At 52.5% G+C, this 24,031-nt stretch overlaps 1 protein-coding gene across 1 annotated transcript; it reads left to right on the top strand.

Moving 5' to 3' along the window:
* Positions 1–5,993: 5,993 nt before the first annotated feature.
* PAX1 (paired box 1) lies at positions 5,994–14,286 on the top strand. The gene is made up of 5 exons (XM_040981176.1): positions 5,994–6,234; positions 6,645–7,274; positions 8,751–8,893; positions 9,392–9,635; positions 14,195–14,286. The coding sequence occupies exons 1-5, from the start codon at positions 5,994–5,996 to the stop codon at positions 14,284–14,286; spliced, it is 1,350 nt and encodes a 449-aa protein (XP_040837110.1).
* Positions 14,287–24,031: the final 9,745 nt, after the last annotated feature.

The following is a 24,031-nucleotide window of genomic DNA, read 5'->3' as shown; positions in this document are numbered from 1 at the left end:
GATGACGCACATGTTTGGAGGCAGTTGCTGATGGCTCTAGTATTCAAGTCCTTGCCACCCAAGTGGGAGATCCTGAGGGTTATTCTGGGCTTCTGGCGTCAGCCTGGCCCAACCCCAGATAATGCTTACACTGGCAGCACGAACCAGTGATGGGAGATCTCTCTTTATCGTTTTAACACAAAAAGCGCTGCAATCTGCGTAGGCTCAGGACCGGGACGGCTGCACGGTCTTCAGTGCAAGGCATGCCTGGGGACGAGCATTCCCCGCCCTGCACACGATCTGCAGACCCTGTCTAATGTCTTCCATACCGGGCAATGAGATCACAAACTACAAAACACTAAATCAAAACCGGAGGCATTATAGGTCTTCAATAAAATGCCGTAACCCATACTTGGGGGGGGGGCAGGGAGAAGAAAATTAAAACCATCACTGAGCTGTGGACATACCGTATATATGTATGTATGTAATATAAGTATACGTATGTGTGTGTGCATACATATGTGTAGCAGGCATTGGAATGAGGCCGTAATTAGAAAAACATCTCCCCCCAAAAAGTTACAGATGATTAGGTAGGTGATAAGAAGTTTCCCACACGTAAAATTCTATTTGTGTCTTTAAAGAAAGTATATCCTAGAAGACACTTGATTAAAACCCAGGACGAGGTGAAATTGCACAGATATAGGCAGTCAGGTGCACACACATGAAGGAGAGTCCGCTTTAATGAGAGATGGCAATTGCAGGAAGCATGGAGACTTTTTGTGCTTGCACTAAAACAAACCCGCTGCCCTTGAACAAGCACCATCCTCTGCAAATATAGTGTTTCCACAAAGTCCACTGGGTGTGTGCAATAAAGTCATTATCATCTAATACTGAGTCACAATCTTCATCATGAAAGAATTGAGTAAGCGAAGGCTGACCTGGGAGCTGGACCGTCAGCAGTGTGTGTGTGTGTGTGTGTGTGTGTGTGTGTGTGTGTGTTGGGGGCACGATATTTAGAACTTTTCACCTGCTAGCTTTTCCGTTCTTCTTTGGTGAGTGTGTTATAACAACAATCCTTCTGCAAGTGTCTGGACTACCCCATTGCCAGGGTTTGAATTACGTTGATCATGTTGAAGGTTGGAGAGGATGTGTCTGGAGTAAGACACTACACAAACCCGCATCCACAAGCCCTCATCGCATCCTAAAGCCTCCCCAGGGATTTGTCCTCCTGACTCCATCTGCCTAAGAGCAGAAAGTTCTTAGGAACTGCCCCCGAATCAAGGGCAGCGCCTTTGGAGCTGGTTCCAATTAGGCTGTGCCGGTGTGAACGCTTCCCACGTGTCAATATTTGCAGCCGCAGCAGCAGGAGACCCCTGACGCTGTCCTCCCCGTGGCTCCTTGTGGGAGCTGCCACCAGCTCCTGCATGCATGCACCTTCGCTAGTATGTCTTCCACACTCGGTAACTTGTACCTACTCTTAGATCTCCCTTCTTTTCTTTCCAAGTTCCCAGGACATATGCTCCATGTACCCTTTCGGTTTCCTAAAGATTTCCACCTTAATATTGCTGTTTGGAATCTTAGCACTGTCACAAAAACATTTGCATTTGCTCACTGCAAAGGTGGAATTTTTTTTTTTTGCCAGTACTTGCAGCTTGATCTAAATGCGCAGCAACAAGACACTGCGTACCTAGAGATTCTGATGTGGATAGGACTTGTCCTTTGCCAGATAAGGAGGGAGAGGGAAGAACAGTAAACAGAACTCTAGAATTTGTTGCTCAAAAGACATGTACATAAAGGCTTAAAAAACACAGCACAGCACAACAAAACAAAAGCAACCTTCTCTCCCCCTCCCCCCCCCCATAAACGGTATCTGCTCCATATAGTTTAATTGTGTTACCCAAATGCAGTGTTACAAATGTCTCTTCTCTAAGAAAGCACTCCGTAAGTGTCACAGTCAGCACAGCACACGCCAGGTTCGAGAGTGCCTCGGATCCTTCCTTTGCTCAATTTCCTCTCTTCATTTCTAGCTGGGCTTTCCCGCAAATATTTCCTGATGTTTCCCTCCTACCTTCCTGAAGCCGTCCTCTGTTGCAGAAAACAGACATCTACTCTCTGTTAGTGATTTCATCCTAGCTTCATGGAAAGGCTTCCCCGTGCTTCTCTCAGCCCTTCCTTTGCAAGAATGTCGCCCGCGATCCGCAACCAGTTCTAGCCCGCTTCCATCCGACACGCTTTCCCCACGGAACTGTGCCCTGCTGGAGGATAACAGCAGCAGGTTCCAGTTCCAAGACCAGCTCCAAGGACATGGATGCCTAGAAGCAGACCGGTGAACACCCAGATGAAGCCTCGGAAGTAGCCATGCGTAAAGTCCGTGGGACGCAGAGTGAAGAGGCAGGTGCTCTCCGTATCTGATCCCTGCGGTTCGCCTCACACTTACTGTGGCCTCATACAACAGCAACTCCCTGGGGTTAATTCGGCCTGGATCCCGCTTCCATCCTTCCCTCCATCTTCCATCCTTCCCTTCCCCAGGTCAACCCGGCTGGGGGTCCTGCGGGTCTCAGCCTTTTAAACACTTTCCCGTTTCTGGCGAGCGGGTTCTCCGTGGCTCTGCTTTTCTGCTCCAGCCGTTTGTTTCCATACAACTACTTTTAAGTTCTTAGAATGCACCATCCTGATGCGGTGGGGGCGGAATCCCCTTCCAGTGTCTGTGTGGGCACCGGCACGCCAGGCTGTAGTCTGCCATTGAACCCACAAACTCGGTTCGTTCGTTTGACTTTGGTTTCGAACCCAAGGACTCACAACCTCGCGTTCTCTCTCTCTCTCTCTCTCTCTCTTGCTCAAAGCACAAGGCCCGCAACAAGCCAGGCCTCGCCGGCCCGCAGCGGAGTTGGGAGACAAAAGGGATAGGAGAACCAACCGCGCCCTGCACCAGCCAGTGTTGCCAGGTCCTCGGTGGGTTTAGGGTGCTTCTGAAAGCCGCCAGGCCTGGGATTCAACGCTCCCTCCCCTACACCCTCTGCGGAAACCAAAGGCGCACCTGCTGTGTGTGTGTCTTGGGGGAGGGGACTTCATGTTCTTGTTTAGTTTCCTCCAGATGACCTGGAACCGGGTAGGCCCCAAGAACCGCATTGGCCTCTGTCCTCCGAAAGTCCCTACCCAAAATGAAAGCGTCTGTTGCTTCCAGGGCGGCCTTGTAGCCGAGCCCTGGGCTACCTCGAAGCCTTCAGCGAATGGCAACCCTTCAGACTCCCCGCCCCCCCACCAGCCCAGTTAGCTCCCAGCCCCCCGCAGGGCAGGTGCCCCCTGTGGACTTAGGACATTTGGGAATAGGGGCTGGCCTCCTGTTGCTTTCCCTCTCGTGGAAACCTGAGCCACAAGGTGCCCAAGAGCTCGGGCACTCTCAAATTGATCTGCTCTCGCCCCCGCCAGTGGCTTGCAGCCCCGGGCTAAGGAGTGGCATCCCGCGTCCGGCAGCTTTTGTGGCTCCCGCGCGCTGGGAAGCCTCCCCTTTACTTACCGAGCGCGGGCTCGCAGCTCCCCGAGTGCCAATAATCCCAGCCCAGCAAAACAGCGCGTCCTCGGCAGGCTTTCTCTGACCCGCAGCTGCCCCAGCCCGAGCCAGAGCGTGCAGACCGCGGCGCTTCCCTGCAAAGTGGTGGAAGCGAGGTTTCTTTTCCTTCTGCCATCCCCTCTGCGTTCTTGGACTGAGTTGGCTCCCGGCTCAGGAACCCGTGGAGCCCAGCTCGGGGCCGACAGGGGGCGACAAACTGTAAGGTTTCCCCCTAGCCCTGCAGCGCAGTTGATGCTGTGTGGTCCCGGTTGCTAGCAGCCAGCGCAGCGGCCTAGGGGAGCCGGGGAGAGGTGAGGCCCGGCGGGCATCGCAACTCCGCCGCCTTCCCTCGGCCCTTAGCCGCGGGAAGCCTTCCCCGGGAAGCACGGGTACATCCTGCTGGCGGGAGGCGGGGGTTCCTCCGAAAGGGGTAGCTGGAGGCGCACGACTTCTTACGTACTATCCTCTTTGCGCGCCCGTGGGCTCCTCATCTACAGGGGGTGAAGAACAGACTCGGCTGCTCTCTCGGGTTATGGCGGATGCATTAGGATTGGGAATGGCGACTTTGCTTCTCATACTCGGCAGATTCTGCAGCGCAAGGAATCCATGCTTCGTGGTGTCCCTCGTCTGACCTGAAATGTGGGCATTGGACCTGTAGGTTTACAGGCCGATGGCTCCCAAAAAATCCCAGCGAGAGCCTCGGAACACTTCTGCTCAGTGCCCGTGCAGGGCTCCAGGGTCTGGCCTGCCCACTGGAGTCCCCACAAGTCCTCTTGCTCATTCCTTACTTCCCTACCGAGCGCTGGAGCGGACAGGCGTGGTGTGCACCCCTAACCTCTTTTCGGTGGTCCCTTTCCCCCCCGAAATTTTTAGAACACAGCCCTTGAGGTCTCTGGGCTGCCCGAGGAGTGGGGATGCAGGTCCCCGGGAAGCAGGTGAGAGCTCACTTCTTTACCCGCGAAGTTGGCTTTTTAAAGGTAAATTCCTGCGGGAGGCCCCAGGGCTTAGCCAGGGCCCGGCCTGAGCCCTTCTCAAAAGCCCAGGAGACCCTCCTTGGTGACTGGAGCCAGGAGGTTGCACCCTGGTTTTCCCGAGAAGCAAAGGGGTCCTAGCTTCGCGGTGGGATAGGGGTTGGTAGGCGCAGGTGGGACGAAGCCTGCGTGTTACCTACTGAGAAGCTATATGAGCTTAAGGCAGTCCTGGGGACCCCAACCCGTCGCATCGCAGGCTTCCTTTTAGACACCCCCCCCCTTTCTCCATCCAGCCCCTGGTCTTACTGGGTCACACTTAGAACCATCTCCCTCCACCCCCGACTCCGTGTGGCTTCCTGGTGTCAGTTCAAGGGCAAAACTGGGCAGGAGCTTTCCCCCTTCCACCTGCTTTCTCCCGCCTCCCCTATCCCCAACACCCACCGTTGGCCAGGAACGCAGGTGATGCAAAGTGGAAAAGAATTAGCGTTCAAGGCCAGGACCAAAGGATCCAGAACGGGGCAAAGGCGCCTTTCGAGGAGAAAAGAGTGCTTGTGCTTTAACGGAGAGCTCCAAGAGGCTTCAGGTGAAGCCAGGTCACAGGGTGCAAGGGTGTGGGGCTGGGGGCTCTGGGAGAAACCGCACTGCTGGCCTCTCTCTGCGCTCCCGAGTGCGGTGGGATCTGAGTCCCTAGAAGTCACCAGATCCGAACCCCTTTCTCAGGGTCCCATATCCTTTCTGTTGGGTCTTCCTTGCTGCAGGACGCACATCCTCAAAGGGGCCCCTCTGTCACTCTCATTATTCTAAGAGATTTGGCGATCATAGACGCTGCTGCTACAAAGATTCCCGAAGAGCAAGAGAATCCGCCAGAAACCGGGTGCGCAGAAGTTGATGTTACCGCACACCGCTCGGGCGTGCTGTCCTCTCCCAGGCGCCCCGCTGCTCTCCGCCTCCCCCGCCGTGAGACTTTCACTGGGGCTGCGCCCACTCCATGCTTTTGCTGGGCAATTGAGACATATACATTGGCCTTTACCCTCTGGTATCGGGCTTGGTACTGGCGGGGAGAGGTGATAGCAACACTAAGACCCCAAGGAAAACTCGCACGGAAGTAAGACTAGTGTGACTAATGCACGTAAGCTCTTCCAAGCGACTTCCCCATCATTCCTAAAGGCAGGAGAGGGAGGGTACTGTTGGGGACTCCTAGCTATGGCCAGGTCCCAGGCCCAGTTGGAGCAAGGACTTGTGCCTGTGCGCACACGAGTGTGTAGGAGGGGGTGGGTGGCTTCCGGCGGGGGTGGAGGGGGTGTAGCGGGGGAGGGCAGAAGGAGAGGGTAGGGTTTCAGGGCGGGGAGCGGGGTGCCGGGGCGCAGTGACGGGAACCAATGAGCTGCCAACTCGCGCGTCTCCGGCGTGATTGTCGAGATTGACGTGGAGGACACGTCAAATTGATTCCCGCAAGCCGCAGCTTCCCGGTCAGACGAATTTCTCCCAATCGGATGAAGTTCACTCTGGGCCTGGGGTCGCGGGCGTGGAGAGTGTCCTGGGAGCGGACGGCGGCTGCAGGCCCCGGGATAGAGCGGGTCTGCAGCCCGCGGCCGGGCCGCCGCGGCTCTCGGCTCTCTCGCGCGCTCCCTCTATGCCTCTCCCTCGGCAGCGGCGCCCGAGCTCTCCCGGATTGCGCCGGGCCCAGCTCCCGCCGCTCCGGCGCCAGGCTGCTGGCTGCCCCGCGCGTTATGGGTAAGGGACGAGAAGCAGACGGGGCTCATGCGGTGGGTCGCGCACCTCCCTTCCCCTCAGGACCGCGTTTCTCTGGGCAATCTGGTACCTGCATTCTCTGCGTGTCCTCAAATCTTCGCAGGGGGCAGTTTTGTGAATCCTGGAGTAAGGAGGGCAATGGAGGGTGTGCGGGGCAGATGCCTCTAAGGTTGAGAAAGGGCACGCAGGGAGAAAGCGCGGGGTGGCTCCTCTGTGTTTCCCCACGCTTGTATGTGCGCTTGGAGACGGACCCAGGGCTCCTAACTGCATGGAGCCCTGTTGGTTTCCTCCAGAGGCACGCCAGGGTGCGGTCTCATCCTCTGTCAGAACCCCTTTGGCTAACCCGCCGGTATTTTTCCCCCTTTGGCTCTCTCCGGCTGGACGCGAAGCAGAGCAGACATATGGGGAGGTGAACCAGCTGGGAGGTGTGTTTGTCAACGGCCGCCCCCTGCCCAACGCCATCCGCTTGCGCATCGTGGAGCTGGCGCAGCTGGGCATCCGACCCTGTGACATCAGCCGGCAACTCCGCGTCTCCCACGGCTGCGTGAGCAAGATCCTGGCTCGCTACAACGAAACGGGTTCCATCCTACCCGGCGCCATCGGCGGCAGCAAACCTCGCGTCACCACACCCAACGTGGTCAAACACATCCGGGACTACAAGCAGGGAGATCCCGGCATCTTTGCCTGGGAGATTCGCGACAGGCTGCTGGCCGACGGCGTCTGCGACAAGTATAACGTGCCTTCCGTGAGTTCCATCAGCCGAATCCTTCGCAACAAGATTGGCAGCCTGGCGCAGCCCGGGCCCTACGAGGCCGGCAAGCAGCCGCCACCGCAGCCCGCGCTGCCCTACAACCATATCTACCAGTACCCTTACCCTAGCCCCGTGTCGCCCACGGGTGCCAAGATGGGCAGCCACCCTGGGGTCCCGGGCACGGCAAGCCACGTCAGTATCCCGCGGTCCTGGCCATCTGCGCACTCGGTCAGCAATATCCTGGGTATCCGCACGTTCATGGAGCAAACAGGTCAGTGGTGGGTGATGGGCTCATGTTTTCCGTCTTAAGGCAGAGTGGGCTGGGAGGGCAGGCAATTGAGCATCCTAGTCACCCTTCCTCCAGCGTCGGGACCCGCCGGTGTGGTGCCTGCGCTGCTGAGGTCTTGGGTCTGACCCAAGGCAGGCCTGCATGAACTCGGGGGAAATCCCGGGACTTCTGGGGGAGTCGTTGGGCAACTTGAATGCTTTCTTATGACAAATATGGAAAAGATTTCCCAAATAGGAGAGCAATCGCCCGCCACAAAATCGGAGGCCTGAATTTTGTATTTTAGAAAAAAAAAAAAAGCGAGCAAGCCTCTACCGCCAAATCTAAGTCATAGAAAGTTTGGCGCCTGCGCTTCTGAAGCCCTTGCTGTTGCAGTAGCTTCCCCACCCCAGGGTTTCAGCAGCACTCCACCACTCAGCAGTGGCTCTTAAGGAAAAGTAAATGAGGCGCGCCGCGGTAGGTAGATCACCAGCGGTCCTGCTGCGGCCTGGAGAGCCGTGGCGGGGAGCTCGCCTGGCGGGGAGTGTGATGGCCCGGCAGGTCTGCAGCTACCGTCCCAGGGACTGGCTGGCAGGTTAGAATCTAACAAACTATGATTCTCCCCTGGGGCCGGAGAAGAGGACGGAGGTTGAGAAGGCATGGGTGCAGCTAGGGTAAGGCCAGTCTCTCCCACCATCATTCGCCGAAGAGAGGGCTCGCCCAGAGGCCGGCTCACTCAATGGGAGGGTGGGAAGCAGGATTCACTCTAGCCGGGGAGAAGGCAGGGGGAATCCTGGAGCCCCAGAGGCAGAGGCGCACACTCCTGAGGCTGCGGCTCTGGTTTTGTTCCCTTGATGGCTCCAGTTCAGTCTGGGCTGCCCAGAGTCTCCTCGGGGAGACGGCGGCGGCTGGAGGTCTTTCCAGACCTGCGTCTGCTCCCATCCGGGGCTTGTTTTGATCCCCGGTGGCGCACACCCCAGTGCCAAGAGCAGCCTTGCATCCCAGACCACCCAGGGCCAGGGGCTCGGGGTTGACGCCTATTGGGGGGTGATTAGGGGTGGCCTGGGGGCAATAGAAACGTCTCCCAGCTCGTTTTTCCCTCTGCGTTGTACCAGAGATGTGAATTTGCACTGGGATCTTTTTGGAGGCTACAGCTGCGACTGAGCGCACCGGTCCCTCTCGCCATCTCTCAGGCCGAGGTCCTCGTTTCGTGGGAAGCGGGTCACCGGCTGGGAGCAGAGCAGAAAGAGTCTGGCTGTCCCCTGTTCCACTAGGAGAGAAAGTGAAACCCTAGTGGCCTTCCGTTAGCTTCCGACTACCTGCAGGAGTTGTGGGGGACCCTCTACTCCCACCCATTGAACCGTGGGTGCGGGATCGGAGACCATAGGCACGCGTGCGTGGGAATCTGGGCTCGAGTGCTGCAGGTCGGCTCAGCACCGCCACGGAGGAGGCGACTCCAACCTGCTGTCCCTTCCCCTGCAGGGGCCCTGGTCGGGAGCGAAGGCGCCGCTTACTCCCCCAAGATGGAAGACTGGGCCGGTGTGAGTCGCACCGCTTTCCCCGCTACGCCCGCAGTGAACGGGCTGGAGAAACCCGCCTTAGAGGCGGACATTAAATACACGCAGGTAAGCGCAAGCAGGGGCGGGAAGGTGACCGCACTGAGGGGTGCAGGAGGTAGGGAGGAAGACCAGGGGAGGGTGGCTCCAGCGGGCGGATCCGTGCGTGCGTGCGTGTGTGTGTGTGTGTGTGTGTGTGTGTGTGGTGCGGGCCAGCGGCGTTTGTTTCAGCGCTGGCTGGCTGTTCGGGGCGCCGGCTTGTCTTGGATCCAGACGCTTTTGCCACAGAAGCGCTGGAGGACCTGGTTCTCTGGACCCTTGCGAATTTTTTTTTCCTACTAAGCACCATGCAGTTTTAACAATGGCCTTGTCCCCCAGGGCTCTTACTAGAAAAATCAGGGGGCAGGCCCTGCGTTGCGGTGGTGGGTTTGGCAGGCTCCGCAGGGGGAGTCCTCGGGGTGGATTGGGGGAGCGGCCTGAGCTGTCCAAAGCTGTGGGTGGCCTCCCACGGGACCCTCATTCTCCTCTCTCATTCTCGTCTTGTCCCCTCTTCGCCTGCCTCCTTAGTCCGCCTCCGGGCTTTCGGCGGTGAGCGGCTTCCTCCCGGCCTGCGCCTACCCGGCCTCTAACCAGCACAGCGTGTATGGTGCACCCGGTGGTGGTGGTGGTGGTGGCGGCTACCTCGCCCCGGGTCCTCCTTGGCCTCCGGCGCAGGGCCCCTCGCTGGCAGCCCCCTCGGCCAGCGTCGCGGTGCACAGCGGTGGCGGGGAACTGGCCGCGGCGATGACCTTCAAGCATCCCAGCAGAGAAGGTGAGTGAGTGGTTTCGGTGCAGGGAGCTCGGCATGCAAGCCACTGAAGGGGTTAGGAAATTGTGTGTGTGTGTGTGTGTGTGTGTGTGTGTGTGTGTGTGTGTGTGTGTGTGTGTTGGGGGGTTGCGGGGAAGGGAGGGTGGGAGGCTTGGCAATGGGGTTGTGGGCACAGTTTTCCTTGGAGCTACACCTACAGTCTGCAACTCCGTGGAGCAAGTTCTTTTTAACAGGTGTTCTTAGTAAGTGTGCCGAGGACCGGAGAGCTGCCAGGACCTGCCAAGGAAGGGAGGCTGCGGTCCCTACATTTGTTAGACGCTTGCCTCTGGCGTTCTAGGGCCAAGCTATGGATCTCCTCTGGCTTTCAGTTTGATCATCCGTGGAAGGATCTAGAAGGCACCTTCCAGGTTCACATCACTGTGGTCATCTGTACTTGGACTTATCCTAGCACCTGAGCCCTGTGGGTGGTGGTGGACAGCACCTGATGTCCCCATCAAGTCCCATCCAGAAGCACTACCCACCTTATTTCCTTCCTTCCCTCCCTCTCTTCCTTTTCTCTTTCTTTCCTTTCTTTTTCTTTTTTTCTTCCTCTTCCCTTTCTTCTTCTCTTACGGTTAATCCCCTCCAAAATCAGGCCCTTTTGGATTCTTTTTGTTAAAAAGAACCTCTTGGGGAAGAACAGAGAAGCTCCCATGAAGCTCCATGTGGTTAGGGGTCTTTTTGTTTGTGGGAAGTGTGGCTGTGCATTCTTCCTCATCGGCCTCTTTCTTTCACTGCTCTATTGCCCCACAGAACAACCAAAAGGCTTGAAGTATTTGCTTGATGGTCAGCAGAGCAAAGGGTTCCGCTATTTTTCCTTTGAACTCTAAAAACGCAGGTCCACCCTGTAGTCTCCATTTTCCTCTTTGGTGAAAGCAGTGCCTGGGTTTGCTCAGGTCCTACTTGCTGGTGTTTGGGGTTTGAGCAGCAGAGAGGTGTGATTCCAATTACCATGATAATGGAGGGCAGTTTCCTGGGGAAAGCCTCAGACACAGTAGAGGAGGGAATGGCACCTTGGGGGACAGCACGGGGTATAGGGTGCTCCTAAAAGTGCCTGGCACCTGCTAAAGCAGGTGGGGAGGGATAGTATGGGGGGACAGGGGACTTTGGTGGCAGCAGGTGGCACCATAGGTAGGCAGGGGAAGTGGGCAACCTCCTTCCTGGTGCTACCTACGGAATCAGTGCTATTTCCAAGTAGTCCCAGTAAGATAAGATAGCACAAGATATTGGGATAATGGTGGTGTTATTTTATCTTCCACCTTCCCTAGAGCACAGACATCCTGGCATATAAGAATAATACCTGACTGCCTAATTATAGACAAATGCATGTAAGGAGAGTTTATAAAATTGAGAGTTTAGAACTTTTCTTAAAATTGAAAATAAATCTCAGCTATAGGAAGAAGATATCTTTTGCTAACCTGCTGGCAAATATTAAAATGGAGAAAAATTTAGAAGCTGACAGAATTGCTATTAGCTGGACAGCTGAGGAGTCTGGGACTGCGCTGGTTCTGGGTTTAGTCCAGGGTCTTTAATTCACATCTCCACAACGGCAGTTATGTGTAAGCATCGAGATTAATGCGACACTTATTTCATTACATCCATTATGCCTTTTGCACAGCTAAGTACATCTATTGGAACACAAAACATATTCACAAATTTAAATGATTTCCTCCTGAGATGGTTCTAAGGTGAAGGAAGACTTAGGAAAGAGAACTTGCTAAAGGGATGTACTCATTTCTCCTCAAGAGTCACTTTGTCCTGAAGGCAAAGTGTAGACAACAAACAGAAGGTGACACACACAGTTTCAAAGTCTAAACTTCTCGTTAATTTGGCAAGAGAACGATTTTGACAGTTGGACTCCCTGGGGAGTGATTTTCTTAGAAGATACTCCCCTTTGCAGAAACAGCAGAGGCAGCGAAGGACACAGATGTTGAAGTCCCTTTGACCATTTTTTCTAGCTGCTGCTTACGAAGTATCCCAACTACCTTCAGAATTCACAGCAATAATAAAGTACATAAGTTTCAGATTTATAATTCAATTACCCGATCTTCTCAATTCTTAAAAGTTTCCAGTGAGGATTAGCAATTATCTCAGACCTGCTTTTAACAGGGACAGCTTCAGTTGGTACACAGGTGTCTGATTCAGCAGGTGCATGAAGATAACCTCTCGCTCTCTGCATTTTCATGGCTCTGGAGTTACATGCATTCGTGGGCTACAGATTTTTACTTCTTGGCAAAAAATGCTGACTTCTGACTTCTTGCTGCTCGCATCCGCATAAATCTCTTAAAATACAGATTTTTATTTTCAAACCATGCCTTATGACATTAGTATCTTGCATGAAGCATGTTTCATGAGAGTTTACTATTCATGATTGTTAAATTCACCAGAGTAACAGGAATAGCTGGTACTAAATTTTTTTCGTAAGAAAAACATTTCTTTATGAAATCGATTTAGCAGCTTGAACACTCAATAAAAATACATCATTTAGTGCCTACACAGAACACTATATATATATATTTATATAAAATTCCATCTATTAACAATCTATCATCTATGTGTTTTCAAAATTGTTTGCAAAGTATCATTTTCATGTTTACTGTAAGAGAAGATTAAGCAAATGTCACATTTTAAATCTTATCTTGGTAGAACGAGTTTGGGTTCCTTACTATGCAGACAAGAAGGCAAGATTGGATTTCACACTCTGTAGAAGGGAACTTATTTTCTTGGGAACTGAGAGACAATGGGAAGGCTCCACCGTGCCTTCTCAGGCAATGGCTGATTCTCGCACTCTGAGCACTGGTTCAGAGCTGGCCTCAGGCAGCCCCGTGGTGAGCCACTGTAAACAGCTGCTGCTTACAATGGATTTTTAGAAACCCTAGGTACTGGGCTATGTGGGTTTTTTTACAGACTCAAGATTTGGAAATCAGATCAGTAAGACACCATATTCGCACAAAACCAACATGTGTTCCATTTCTCTCTGCTCTGGGCTTAGCGCTAGAAAAATGCCCAAAGCCAGATACACTAGGGTTGGGGTGAACGCCAGCCAGCAGCCAGCCAGCCCACCAACCGGGGCACCCTACCTTGCCAACGCCTGCATCTGGACTCAGGGACCGTGGCATCGCTGTTACAGCCGTCCATATCCCTTCTCCTGAGAGGACAGGAGCATGCAGAGAACTCCGACACAGTGGGCTCTGGCCCAGAACGTCCCGCGCATCGCCCTCAACAACCGTGGTACTGCGGAAGGGAATTCGCCGCAGAGTTAAGAACGCAGCAGGGGTCGCCCGTATAGGGTGTGGTGGCATCCATCTCTGGGCTCCCAGGAGTTCAATTTTCAGTTTTTTCCCAGCCTCTAAGGTAACTGGTCTTTGGCTAAGAAAGTCACTTTCTCTGATATGACTGCCAACCCTTCAAGTGTGCATAGAGAAATAGGTCTGGATGCCTCATTGGTTGGGAGGAGGAAACTGGGTGCGGGAGGAGAGTGCAGAGGATGGGGCGAGCAAAGGGGTCTTTACAGACCTCTTCAGAATCTCCGGGAACATCCGCGCGGCGGTGTGTGTGTGTGTGTGTGTGTAGCTCTTCTTCACACAGCAGGTTGCTGCAAGGAATCAGAAGAGAGAGAGAGAGAGAGAGAGAGAGAGAGAGAGAGAGAGAGAGAGAGAGAGAGTCCAGAGTTTAAGTGGAGGCGCTAGAAGCTCACGCTGTAAGGAGGACTCATGGAGGACTCATTGATAGGGAAAGGAGCCCCTTCAGGCTGCACCTGCACGGGCAGGAGGAGCTCTTTGGCCTCTCAGGGTTGTGAAAGGGAAAAGCAGGATTCCGCCATGGTGGCGTTACTATCTGGCTTTCATACTATCTGGCTTTCAGTAGTCGAACCCTCATAACGCGCAATCACAGAGCTAGGTGGCAGGATCCTGCCAGTCGTGGCAAGCCCGCTGTCACTCCATCCTGAGGCTCTGAGGCCCCAAGGTGCGCGGTGAGGTGAGCGCATGTGAATCCTCGTCTAAACGGGCTCCAGGGGATTCGGGGCCGGGGCCGGGGGATCCGGGCTGTCTCAGGCCCTCGGCGAGCTCCCCGACGGAGCCGGAGATGTCAGCAGCCCCGCCGCTCTGATTGCTTCTCACACCTCTGGGGTGGGTGCGGGGGTTTGGAGCAGGGGCGCGGGGGAGGTGGTAACTGCTGCCCATTCGTCTGAAAACTGCCCCGTCCCCGCCCTTCAAGGCTGGCGTTGGACTTTTTTGAGCGCAAGATGAAGGGTCAAGGGGCAAAGGGAACTTAGTTGCTTTGACTGCTTTGGCGGGGGTTGGGGGAAGGGAAGCGGCATAACCCGGGAGTTGCAGGTCTGTGCTCACTTTTTCCAAAGCCTCGTGGGGAGGGTCGAGCTCGCACGATACGCCTCGGACCCCCTCCTCATCCCCCATCGTGCGTCAGCCCGCGAATCTTGGGTGCCTCTGGGGTCTCCGAGCGCGGGGGCCCCGGCGCCAGGCTCGGCCTTGACCCGAGGTTCCCTGTGCTTCTTCCCACAGTGGCAGATCGGAAGCCCCCGAGCCCCGGCGGCAAGGCAGCGGATACCCTCAGTAGCTTACACGGACTGCCCATCCCGGCTTCCACTACCTAGGGGCGGCGCTTGCCAGGAGCGGCATTGCCGGGGATGCATTGTTCAGCGAGTCGGACAAGACGCAAGAAAACGCGGAGGAAGCCGGCGCCCGCCCGCTGTCCCAAGGCTGCGTCCTGCGTCTGGCCCGACTGGCCGCCTTCCCTTTATTTGCCGGGCTTCTCAGAACTTTAGTTGGGGACTGTTGCAACCTCATCGTGATCGGAGCTCCGACGTGGTGCCCCCTCGCCTGTTTCCTCTTGTTCGCCTCGCTTGCTCCTTCCTCTTTCCATCCCCTTCTCCATCTTTTCCTGGCTCCCTCCGGTCCGCTCTCCACTCCAGCCCTCTCTCTTAGGTCTACTGTCTTTTCCGCCAGTTCTTCCAGGCCTCGTTCCTCCTTCTCTAGTCCGTCCAGGGCTCCATTTTCCGTCAGCATTTTTGCGCTTTTCCCGGTCCCGCTCCGTCCATCCCTGGAGGGCTCCAGATCCTGCTCCTTGCCAGCCCCTTCTCCAGCACCTGGGGAGTCTGACTCTCCGGGGCCCTACAGGGAGCGAGACCCCAGCCTAGCCAATAGATTATAGTTTTGTAACACCAAACCTAAGCTGTCACCTAGCCCCTACTCCCCTTCTACACTTCTGAAGTGTATTGTCTGGAAATGTGTGTTTTTCTCAGTGCCCCAATAGTCAGGCTTCTATTTGCTCCCGAAGACTGAGAGATGGATGAGGGGAACCCTGAGACTGTTTTCTGAAGATGAGAAACCGGGTGCCTGTTGAGGATCTTCCCCCTCCCACCCCGCCCGGGAATCAGAGGTGCACCAGCACCGTGCTTGGAGTTCAGGGGTCAATGCGCCTATTAATTTAAACCACAAACTGCTTCTGGCACACAGGAAGGATCCTTTGGGGCTTCTCGTTTGCAAGGGATGGCGATGGGGAAAACTCAGACACTGTCTTTCAGAGGCAGACACAGTGGCTAGCCATTTCCCCCCCGCAGGTGTGATGGTGTTGGGGGACCCTCCACACGTGGCAATGCTGTAGTCCTAAAGGTGTCCCGGCGGGCTTGTGACATCACCTGGCAAGGGTGGCTGCCTGTAAATAAAGGAAAGTCTCAGAGACACACTCGAGAAGGATGAATTGGTCTGTGCGTGAAAGCAGCTTCCTGTCCCCTGCTCATCCTAGTAGAAAAATTGATGTATGTCCTTAGTTCAAGTATGTCTCCGTTTCTGCACTGGCAACCTAGTTAAGCAAGAGAAATGATAGAGGGGAAGCCTTTGTCCAGGAATGGGCAGCTGTTGCCCCCAAAGAGATGGACTTCATTAGCCAGGATTTGCCAGGTGTGGCCTGGGACACTGAGGGAAAGGAGCCCCGTACGGAAACCATTCTGAAATGAAATCGCTTCGGCAGGGAGTAAAGTAGGAGAGAGGCAGTGATCAACACAGAGGACTGTCTGGGCATCCCTGTCATCACAGCTAAAGAAAATGATCCCTGGCTACCAAGTAATCTTTAAAGAAAACCCACAAAGGCATTTCTGGATGATTGCTGTGTTTTGTTTTTCCTCTGTGCTTTTGGTTTTCAGAGACTCAAGGCTGAGGCATTTGAGCTGCAGCTGTAAGGAGAGCTGCCTGCTGAGTGGTGCCCGGCTGGGAGAGGAATCTCTCTTCTTTCTGCAGTGGCGGGTGCTAAAGCTGTGAATTCTACAAGAAGACTTTCATTTTGCTTAATTTTTTTTTCTTATTTGTTCATTTTTTTAATGAAAAAATTGGTTTTGAACAGATTCAACACACTTAGTAGACCCAATTTAAAATATGTAATGATAGTACATATTCACTTTTTTAAGGCAGACTTTTTTCTTCTCAGGTTTTCAAAGTGCCTTCCTTCCCACCCCTCGCCAACTTTCCATTTTATAGACAGGCATGTTGAGGGCTTCAGATTGGATTTATTTCCTCCCGACTGTAGCAAGCTCCACATGACAGAACGTGAGGGCAGAAGCTGGGGTGGATTGTCTTCTTCAGGGGCCAGGCTTTGGACTGGGATTTTGAATGGTCCTTGGCCTCCCTGCAGGAGGAAGGTGTGAGAAAGAAGTGTGTCTCCAAAGTGCTGTGGTCACAGCCTGCGTTGTACTGTCACAGTCATGGCCAGGGTTGACAGGCAGCTTCTTCGCTGCTGGGAGAGAAGCTGGTTTGCTGAGGCTTAGAGGAAGGCAGTTCACCCCTTTCTGAAAAATCTATACAAGGAGTGCTTCCACAGAGGAGCTGTCATTCTCCCCTTCTCCTGATTCATTAGGGGATTGGGGGGATGCTATGGATGGACGGCTGCCATTGGCCCACATTCAGAAGCACCACCTGCATTTCAGATGTGTCCTGTTACTCCCGCTGTCCTATGGAGAGAGGTGGGTCCTGCAGAGCTGCGGGGGTTCTGGTAGTCTCTCAGCTTTGGTCTTTCCGGTGAGATTCGGAGGGACAGACATTCTCTATTCACACGCTGGGCTGTGGAAAGCCCCTGTGGAGTTGGCTCCTCCATGACTTCTCTGTGTTCCCATCTGTGCCAGGCATGCCCACCATGCCCTTGCTGTCAGAATACTGGCTCTAGGCATGACCAACACATAGGGATCACTTCTCAGGTCACAGGGGACCCAGAACTTAAAGGTTGTTTCAAAAGGTCTCACTGGGATATGGTATTTTCGTTGTTTGTGTGTGTAGATCTGTGAATATGCTAGATAAACCAACCAACCAGACAAACACCAACACAATAGCAGGAGTGGTTTTCCATCCAAGGAATCAGGCTCTCATGTCTTACAGCGGAGTGCCTGGGTTTAATACTTGTTTCCTGCTTCTGGTTTCTCAACAAGGAATACCCTGGATGGCTGTAGGGATGGCTCAACTGGCTGGGCTCCTGCCACCTCCATGGGAGATAGAAGAGTGAGTTCTGGCTCCTGGCTAGGGGGTAGACTGGAGTCGGGGAGCCAGGTCCATCTTTCTCTGCCTCTCAAATAAATCATCATCATCATCATCATCACACAGTACTGTGTTGGGTAGAATAAATTGAGAACCACTCCCAGTGGCCTCTTCTATATTTTATTCTAGTGCCAGTCTTGTTTTGTCTTTTTGATCTATGAATAGAATTAAGAAGTATCGACTCAACAGAAAATTGAACAAAAGTGGACGTAGTGCCACTCTGAGAGCCCTTTGATGTTTTTCAGAGTAAATATGCATGTCACTGAAGCACCAAAGCAGTTCAGAACCATTAAAAGTGAAAGTTTCCTCCAGCCCCAGCTCTGTCCTTTAGGGTGGATGCCCTTAAGCTCTTACAGGAATCTTTCTGGGGTGGGGAGTGGGGTGGGGATCCTAGGCACAGAGCAGAGTCCCTGCAGGACTCACAAGCACACCTTGGTCAAAGAGCGTGGGCACACACCCCCACAGTCTGGAGTCCACTCTTTACATTCAGCAATTTCAGTGCCCCTGGATTCGTTTTTTGTTCTTTTCAATGGATGAATATCAACAAGGGCTGAATAAAAACAGGGTTTTGCTAAGAGGGCCAGTTTCGTGCTTTGCATGAATGAAGATAGGATTTGGTGGTATTCATTGTTGGAGGAAGTCCTTAGAACGGGCTGTAGTCACTTCCCTGAGAAAGGTGGCTCTTTCTTGGCAAGGAAGCAGGAAGGCAAACTAAAGGCAAGGAATCAAGAGGGGTGGGACTGGGAGCTTTGAGTCTGTGGAGGACATCCCAGTGCCTGGGGACAGCACTCTCCTTGTCCTTCGAAGGGAGTCAGTCTCTCTGGGCCAGGGAGTGGAAAAGGGCAAAGGAACAGGAGAAGAGACTTGTTTGAAGGAACATTGGCTACAAACACCATTGAAGCATCCAGTACCGGCACACGTGTTCTTTTCACAGTCCCCAAGTTCACGGAAATCCGTCAGGAATTAACCTCCGCTGGGTGAGCCCGGCTCACTGGGGACTGCTTGTTTCTTGTCTCCTGTAAAGAGGATGGGATTTATGTAACTGAACTGAGGTTCAGGTTAACACACGCTGTCAATTTCCTGGCATCAGTTTCTCTCACTGGAATGATGTCAGTCTGGGATTTTTTTTTTTTCAACAGAAATTCTACCTGCTGTGCACTATGCTGAATCATGTGAATTTAGAATCTTACCAGATTGTGCCCAAGGAGCTCTGTCGGAAGGATTATGCATCCAGACAGGCTACGTAATGAGAAACATTTGGTTCCTTTTCTTAAACTGGGCAGGAATTATGCATACAATGGCCTTTGGTTTTTACCTTGACCTCACCATCTGAACTATAGCCTCACTCACCAAAGTAATGGCCTGTGGCTGAAATATTTCTGACCAAACCTTTGTATCTCAACTTAAAATCTATGTTTTTGTTTTGTTTGTTGTTGTTTCTGCGTTTGGATATGTCTCTCTTTTGAGTGCAAAGCAAAGAGCAATCACACTGTCTTCTTAAGTTCATAAAATGAGAACCACACATCGAGCCCTGATCCAACGTGGGGATTCTAAACACTTGGAACAATTACCCTCAATTTAGTCTGGTCCCTGCTTTGGAGTGGAAACCAGTGAAACTCGGGTTTCCCTCTCAAGGGTTCTCCAGAGAACTCAGCTGCGATTCCCATTGCAACACATCTGCTTCTGGAATGGCCGAAGCCAAATGTGGAATCCCAGGAATGGTTTGCACGGCTGATGGAGTTTCAACTACATTCCCTGTAACCACCTGGGCTGCGTCCACTCTCACTGGAGGATGAACAAGTCCATCAAGTGTTCATGCCATTATTACACGACATTCCCACCCTTCAGCTTTTTATGGGCTTTTAAAAGCCACTTTATTGGCTCCTTTATCTTGTTTGTTTGAGAAACAGAAACAGTTGTTGCAGTGGAGGAGAAAGAGAGAGCACAGGAGTGCGGGCTCTCTCATGCATTGATTCGCTCCCAAGTATCTGCAATGGTTGGGGTGCAGCTGGGCTAAGCTGGGACTCAATCAGGTTCTCCTACAACGACAGGCAGAAGCCAATGATTTGAGCCATCCCCCCTTGCCTCGCAAGGTCTGCATCAGCTAGAGGCAGCAGAGAAGGGAGGCCTGTGTCCTGCTCACTCAGTTCTACGTAACCTCTAAGCCAAGTGTGAGCTTCTGCCCTCAAACTTTTACTTCCTTTCTCTTTGGTGAGGCACAATGACTTCATGAACTAACTCCAAAGTCTTGGAGTTAACCAAACAATTTTAACTTTTGGAAGCCCCTTCAGTTGATAGTGGGTGTAATTCTAGCTTTGAAAGATCTTATTTTGCCCCAAACAGCAAATAATAAAACTTTCTGAACTATATAGTTTTGATTTCACAACATACCTCTTGGATGCCAACTAAGCAAGATTTTTTTTAAAAAAGATTTATTTCCTTTTATTGCAAAGGCAGATATACAGAAAGGAGGAGAAGAGAGACAGAGAGAGGAAGATCTTCTGTCCTATGGTTCACTCCCCAAAGAGCCGCCAGGAGCCCGGAGTTTCTTCCAGGTCTCCCACGTGGGTGCAGGATCCCAAGGCCACAAGTAGGGAGCTGGATGGGAAGTGGGGCTGTCGGGATTAGAACTGGTGCCCACATGGGATCCCGGCACGTTCAAGGTGAGGACTTTAACTGCTACGCTCTGCTGGGCTCTAAGCAAGATGTTTTAATGAACTTAAGGAAAGCAAGTTTCTTGAAAAGTTGCACTGGAACCTGAATCTTGCGAAATGAATACCCCATGGACAATTAAGTTGTAGTAGGATTAGCCTCAGCCCTAATGCTAAAGCCTCATTTTAGCCACCAGGGGGAGCACACAGTGTTCCATGGAGATACAAGACAAAGATAACAGGGAATACAGAAAAACTCATGGTTCTGGGAAGTGGTTATCTTTCCAGGGGAGACCATCCTTTCATGCGAGGGGTGGTGCTGCCGCCGCTGTGACTGTCATCATTTACTTCCAGAAGCTTGTGAATGTAGTGAAAAATAGACGATCGAAGCTTGTCCACGTGGGAACTATCAAGTCAGCTAGCTTAGAAATGCAACATTTTCACTTCTAGCTTGGACTTGATTCTGTTTATGTATTCAGAGCCTAGACTGCAGAACAAGCAAATAAGAATTTTAAGTCATCTAATCTATACTAGTGCTTTTAGAAGATGAAATAAATTTCATACATATTTGCAAAATTTTGGTACTTTTCATTTACCTTGAATCTCTCTATTTTAAACGATTTATCCATTTAAAGTTTTTTTTTTTGTTGTGGGGGGGAGGAAGATTTACTTGTTTGAATTTATAGCCCACTCTTTCTTAGGGCCTATAAATGACAGAGGTAGCTGGCAGCAAGGCAAGTTTGTTATGTTATTTCTGTTCTATTTGCTTTAGGATAAGATTTGGAAAAGTTTTTACAGGTAGGGCAAAGAGAATTTCTCTCTTAGATCAAATGGAGCCCCTCTTACCACTCTGGATAGTTAGAGGGGACTAGAACATTTCATGGAAAGATGGATAAGGCACTTTTTTGGGGGGCATATTTTCTGAAGACCCTTTGTACAAAAGCCAGATTATCTACTGTGGGAAATCTTCAAGAAGCAGTGTAGGAGAGATGGGACATATGATGGCTGCAAGATGGCAGAGCTGCCTGTGTGTGAATCTCAGCTTACCAGCTGGGTTGCGCTATTCGGAAAGATTGGTCAGGCTTTTATACGTAAAATGAGAAAACAGGTGCAATGCCTCCTTCCTTTCTTGGGTTGGAGTGAGAATGTAGTTTGATAGTCTAGGTAACAGCAGAGAGTTCCCCAGCTGCAGGCAACTGCCTAGATTGCTTGTACCTAGGCAAGTGTTACACTGCTGGGAGAAAAGCAGCCAGTAGCTGTTGGGCATTCTCAACCTGGCGAATGCTGGATTTGTGCCAATTATACCAGTGTGCCAGCATAAATACTTCTTTTTAACTTTTATTATTATTATTTAAAAAAAATATGTGGGGAAGGTCGGGAATGCTGGGCCAGGACATGCTACCCTGGCCCCCAGGCACGGGAGCTGCAGATTGCCCGGGAAGGGGGTCTGGGGATTTACTGAAGTGGGAAAAGCTGAAGGCATGTTTGGCAGGAGGAATGACTTCTGGAGGCTTCCACTGACTGGGCCACTACACTTGCAGGTAGGGAGGTCGCTGAGACAGGGTCGTTTAGAGGGGCAAACCAGAGAACATGTCTGGGTGAGACCAAGGTACCTGCCAATGTAGGAGACCTGGGCTGGACTAAATAGCATTACCTGGTATACACTGGCACATGCAAAAACTGGGGCTACAGGGCATGCTTGGTTAGGCTCGGCCACAGTATTTGCCTGTGAGTGTAATAGCAAGGGGTGGGCCATGTCAGGCTGGGCTGTAGCACCCACCAGAAAGTGAGAGAACCAGATCTTGGGGCAGATTCTGTAGGAGACTTATGGGTTTGCCTCTGTGAGACTGTAACACTGAGTTTGTGCAGAGAACTTGAGGGTAGTGATGACCCGAACCAGGCTGGACCATGAAACTCATCTAAGAGGAACCCACTTGACACTTTCAGGAGTTAAGGCTGGGAGGAAACTGAGCTGGGCGAAACTGTAGTACCCACTGGCAAAGGCCAGACCATGCCAAGCAGACCATGGTACCTATGGGCATACATGAGCTCCTGGGCCTGTTAGGGGAACTTGGAGAAGTTCTCTGATAGGGGAACTTACAGAACTTTCATGCTAGGTCATAGATCTCAATGGGGAGTGCAATAGTTGGAGGTAGGCCAGGCAATGTGGTAGCACTTGAAAAGCCTGGGTCTGGGGGCAGGTTGGGCTGGGCCAGGTCACAGCATCTGCTGGCATGCATGAAAGCCAGGACAGGGAGTGGGGCTTTGCCCGGTTGGGCTAGGCTACAACACCTATAGTAAGAACTTGAATGGGTGTAGGCTAGTTGGGCTGGGCAGTAGTATCTGCAAGTGGATGCCGGGACTGTGAGCCAGCCATGTCAGGCTGGGCCACAACACCTGCTAGCACATGTGAGATCTGGAGCTGGGAATAGGCCTGCTAGGGGAACTTGGTGAGCATGAGAGCCAGGTCTGGGGGCAGGCAAGGCCAGGCTGGGTTTTAGCACCCATTTGCATATGTGTGAGCCAGGTCTGGGGGCAGGCCAGGCTGGATCAGTCTATAGCACATACTGGCAAGGGCAAAAACAAGGGGCATAGGTGAGGCTGAGTTGGACCACAACACCTGCCAATTCATGTGAGTTGGGGTTGAGTCAGGCTTGGCTAGGCTACTGCACTCATCAGCAAGAGCTGGGATAGCACCTGCTAGCATGCACAAGACCTGGGACTGGGAGCAGGCTAGGGGAACTTGGGGACTTCCTTGCTGTTTCCGTTAGTGAATGTGAAAACTAGAATTGGAGACAGGCTGAGCTGAGGTAGGCTGTCACACCTACTGGTGTGCACAAGAGCCAGAATGGTTGCAGGCTGGCCAGGTTAGGCTACTGCGCCAGCTAGCAAGTGCTGGGACTAGGTGTAAGCCATATCAGGCAGGACCACAGTACTCCCTGGCAAGCTCAAGAACCAGGGCTGGGAGCAGGCATGGTAGGGAAATTGTGGGCACTACTCTGTTAGGCTGAAACTCCCATTGATGACAATTTCAGGACTGGTGGCACACTAGACTGGGCAAGAAGGCAGTAGCCCTCAGCATCTGTGTGGGTTGGGTCTGGTGGCAGGCTTGGATGAGCAAAGCTTGCAGCATTCATGGCACATGTTAGCACATGCAAAAACCAGGGTGAGGAGTTGGCCTGGTTGGGTTTCTGGACGTTGCCTTGACTAGGCCATGGCACCCACTGGTGTGCCTGAAGACCAGGCCTGTGGTAGACTGGGCTGGGCTAGGTTTCGGCACCCATCAGTTCACATGAGAGATGGGCCTGCGGGTGGAATTGTCTGGCAGCTGCATCCACTGGCGTGTGCATTGGCTGTTGCACGTGATGGATCAAACCTCATCCTGCGCTGACTGACAAATACAAGAGTTAAGGTGAGGTCAGTCCAGGCAAGGTTTCTTGGGGGACTCCCAAACTAGACCATTGTACTCAAACCTTGGCCACAGGGAAAATCACAATATGTAGTCCAATCTTGCAATGCGTGTGTCAGGACAGGCCCTCCTCGTTTGATGATGCCATGCAGTGGTCAGCATGCCCAGATGCACAGAGAGCACAATGACAGTGGCTCATCTGGGGCAGTGGAGGATGTTGGCTGCCTCATTAGAGGATAGAAAGCAGAACACATTGAATCACTCTCTTGGCCAAGCTTTCCAACATGCTCCTGGGCCTGTGGGAACTCATTGAAGAGGACTTGGTGAGTCAGTAGACATCTTGGAGAGATTTTCTCAGTGCTAGTGCAACAATGCTTACGTCTCAGAACTACCCAAATCACTAAAGTAACACTCTCAAAACATTGTTTGTTACATCAGGGTCACTAAGGCATCAACAAATAACCATGTCCTTATGTCTAGGTGCTGATGTAGCTGGACAGTAATGAGCGGCCCCCTCCCTTTGCCTCCCTGTGGACACAGGAGAAAAAAATTGTCCCACCTGCCTCCCTCTCTGCCTCCTCCTTCCCCATTCTAATCAGAGACCTACAAGGGTGTTCAACCCTCTTAACTATGTAAACATAGTCCTTGTTGGTATCATTATTACTATTTTCTTTGCACACTTATGGTTTAGAGTGAATCAAATTATATTGTAACCCTAAAGACCCTAGTTGCTGCCCGTTAGGCATGTGAAAGGTCCAG

Source organism: Ochotona curzoniae, unplaced genomic scaffold (genome assembly GCF_017591425.1).
Source record: "Ochotona curzoniae isolate NIBS_2020 unplaced genomic scaffold, NIBS_Ocur_1.0 contig_3520, whole genome shotgun sequence".
In the NCBI taxonomy this organism is placed as follows: Eukaryota; Metazoa; Chordata; class Mammalia; order Lagomorpha; family Ochotonidae; genus Ochotona; species Ochotona curzoniae.
This window is presented reverse-complemented; position numbering and strand designations above follow the sequence as displayed.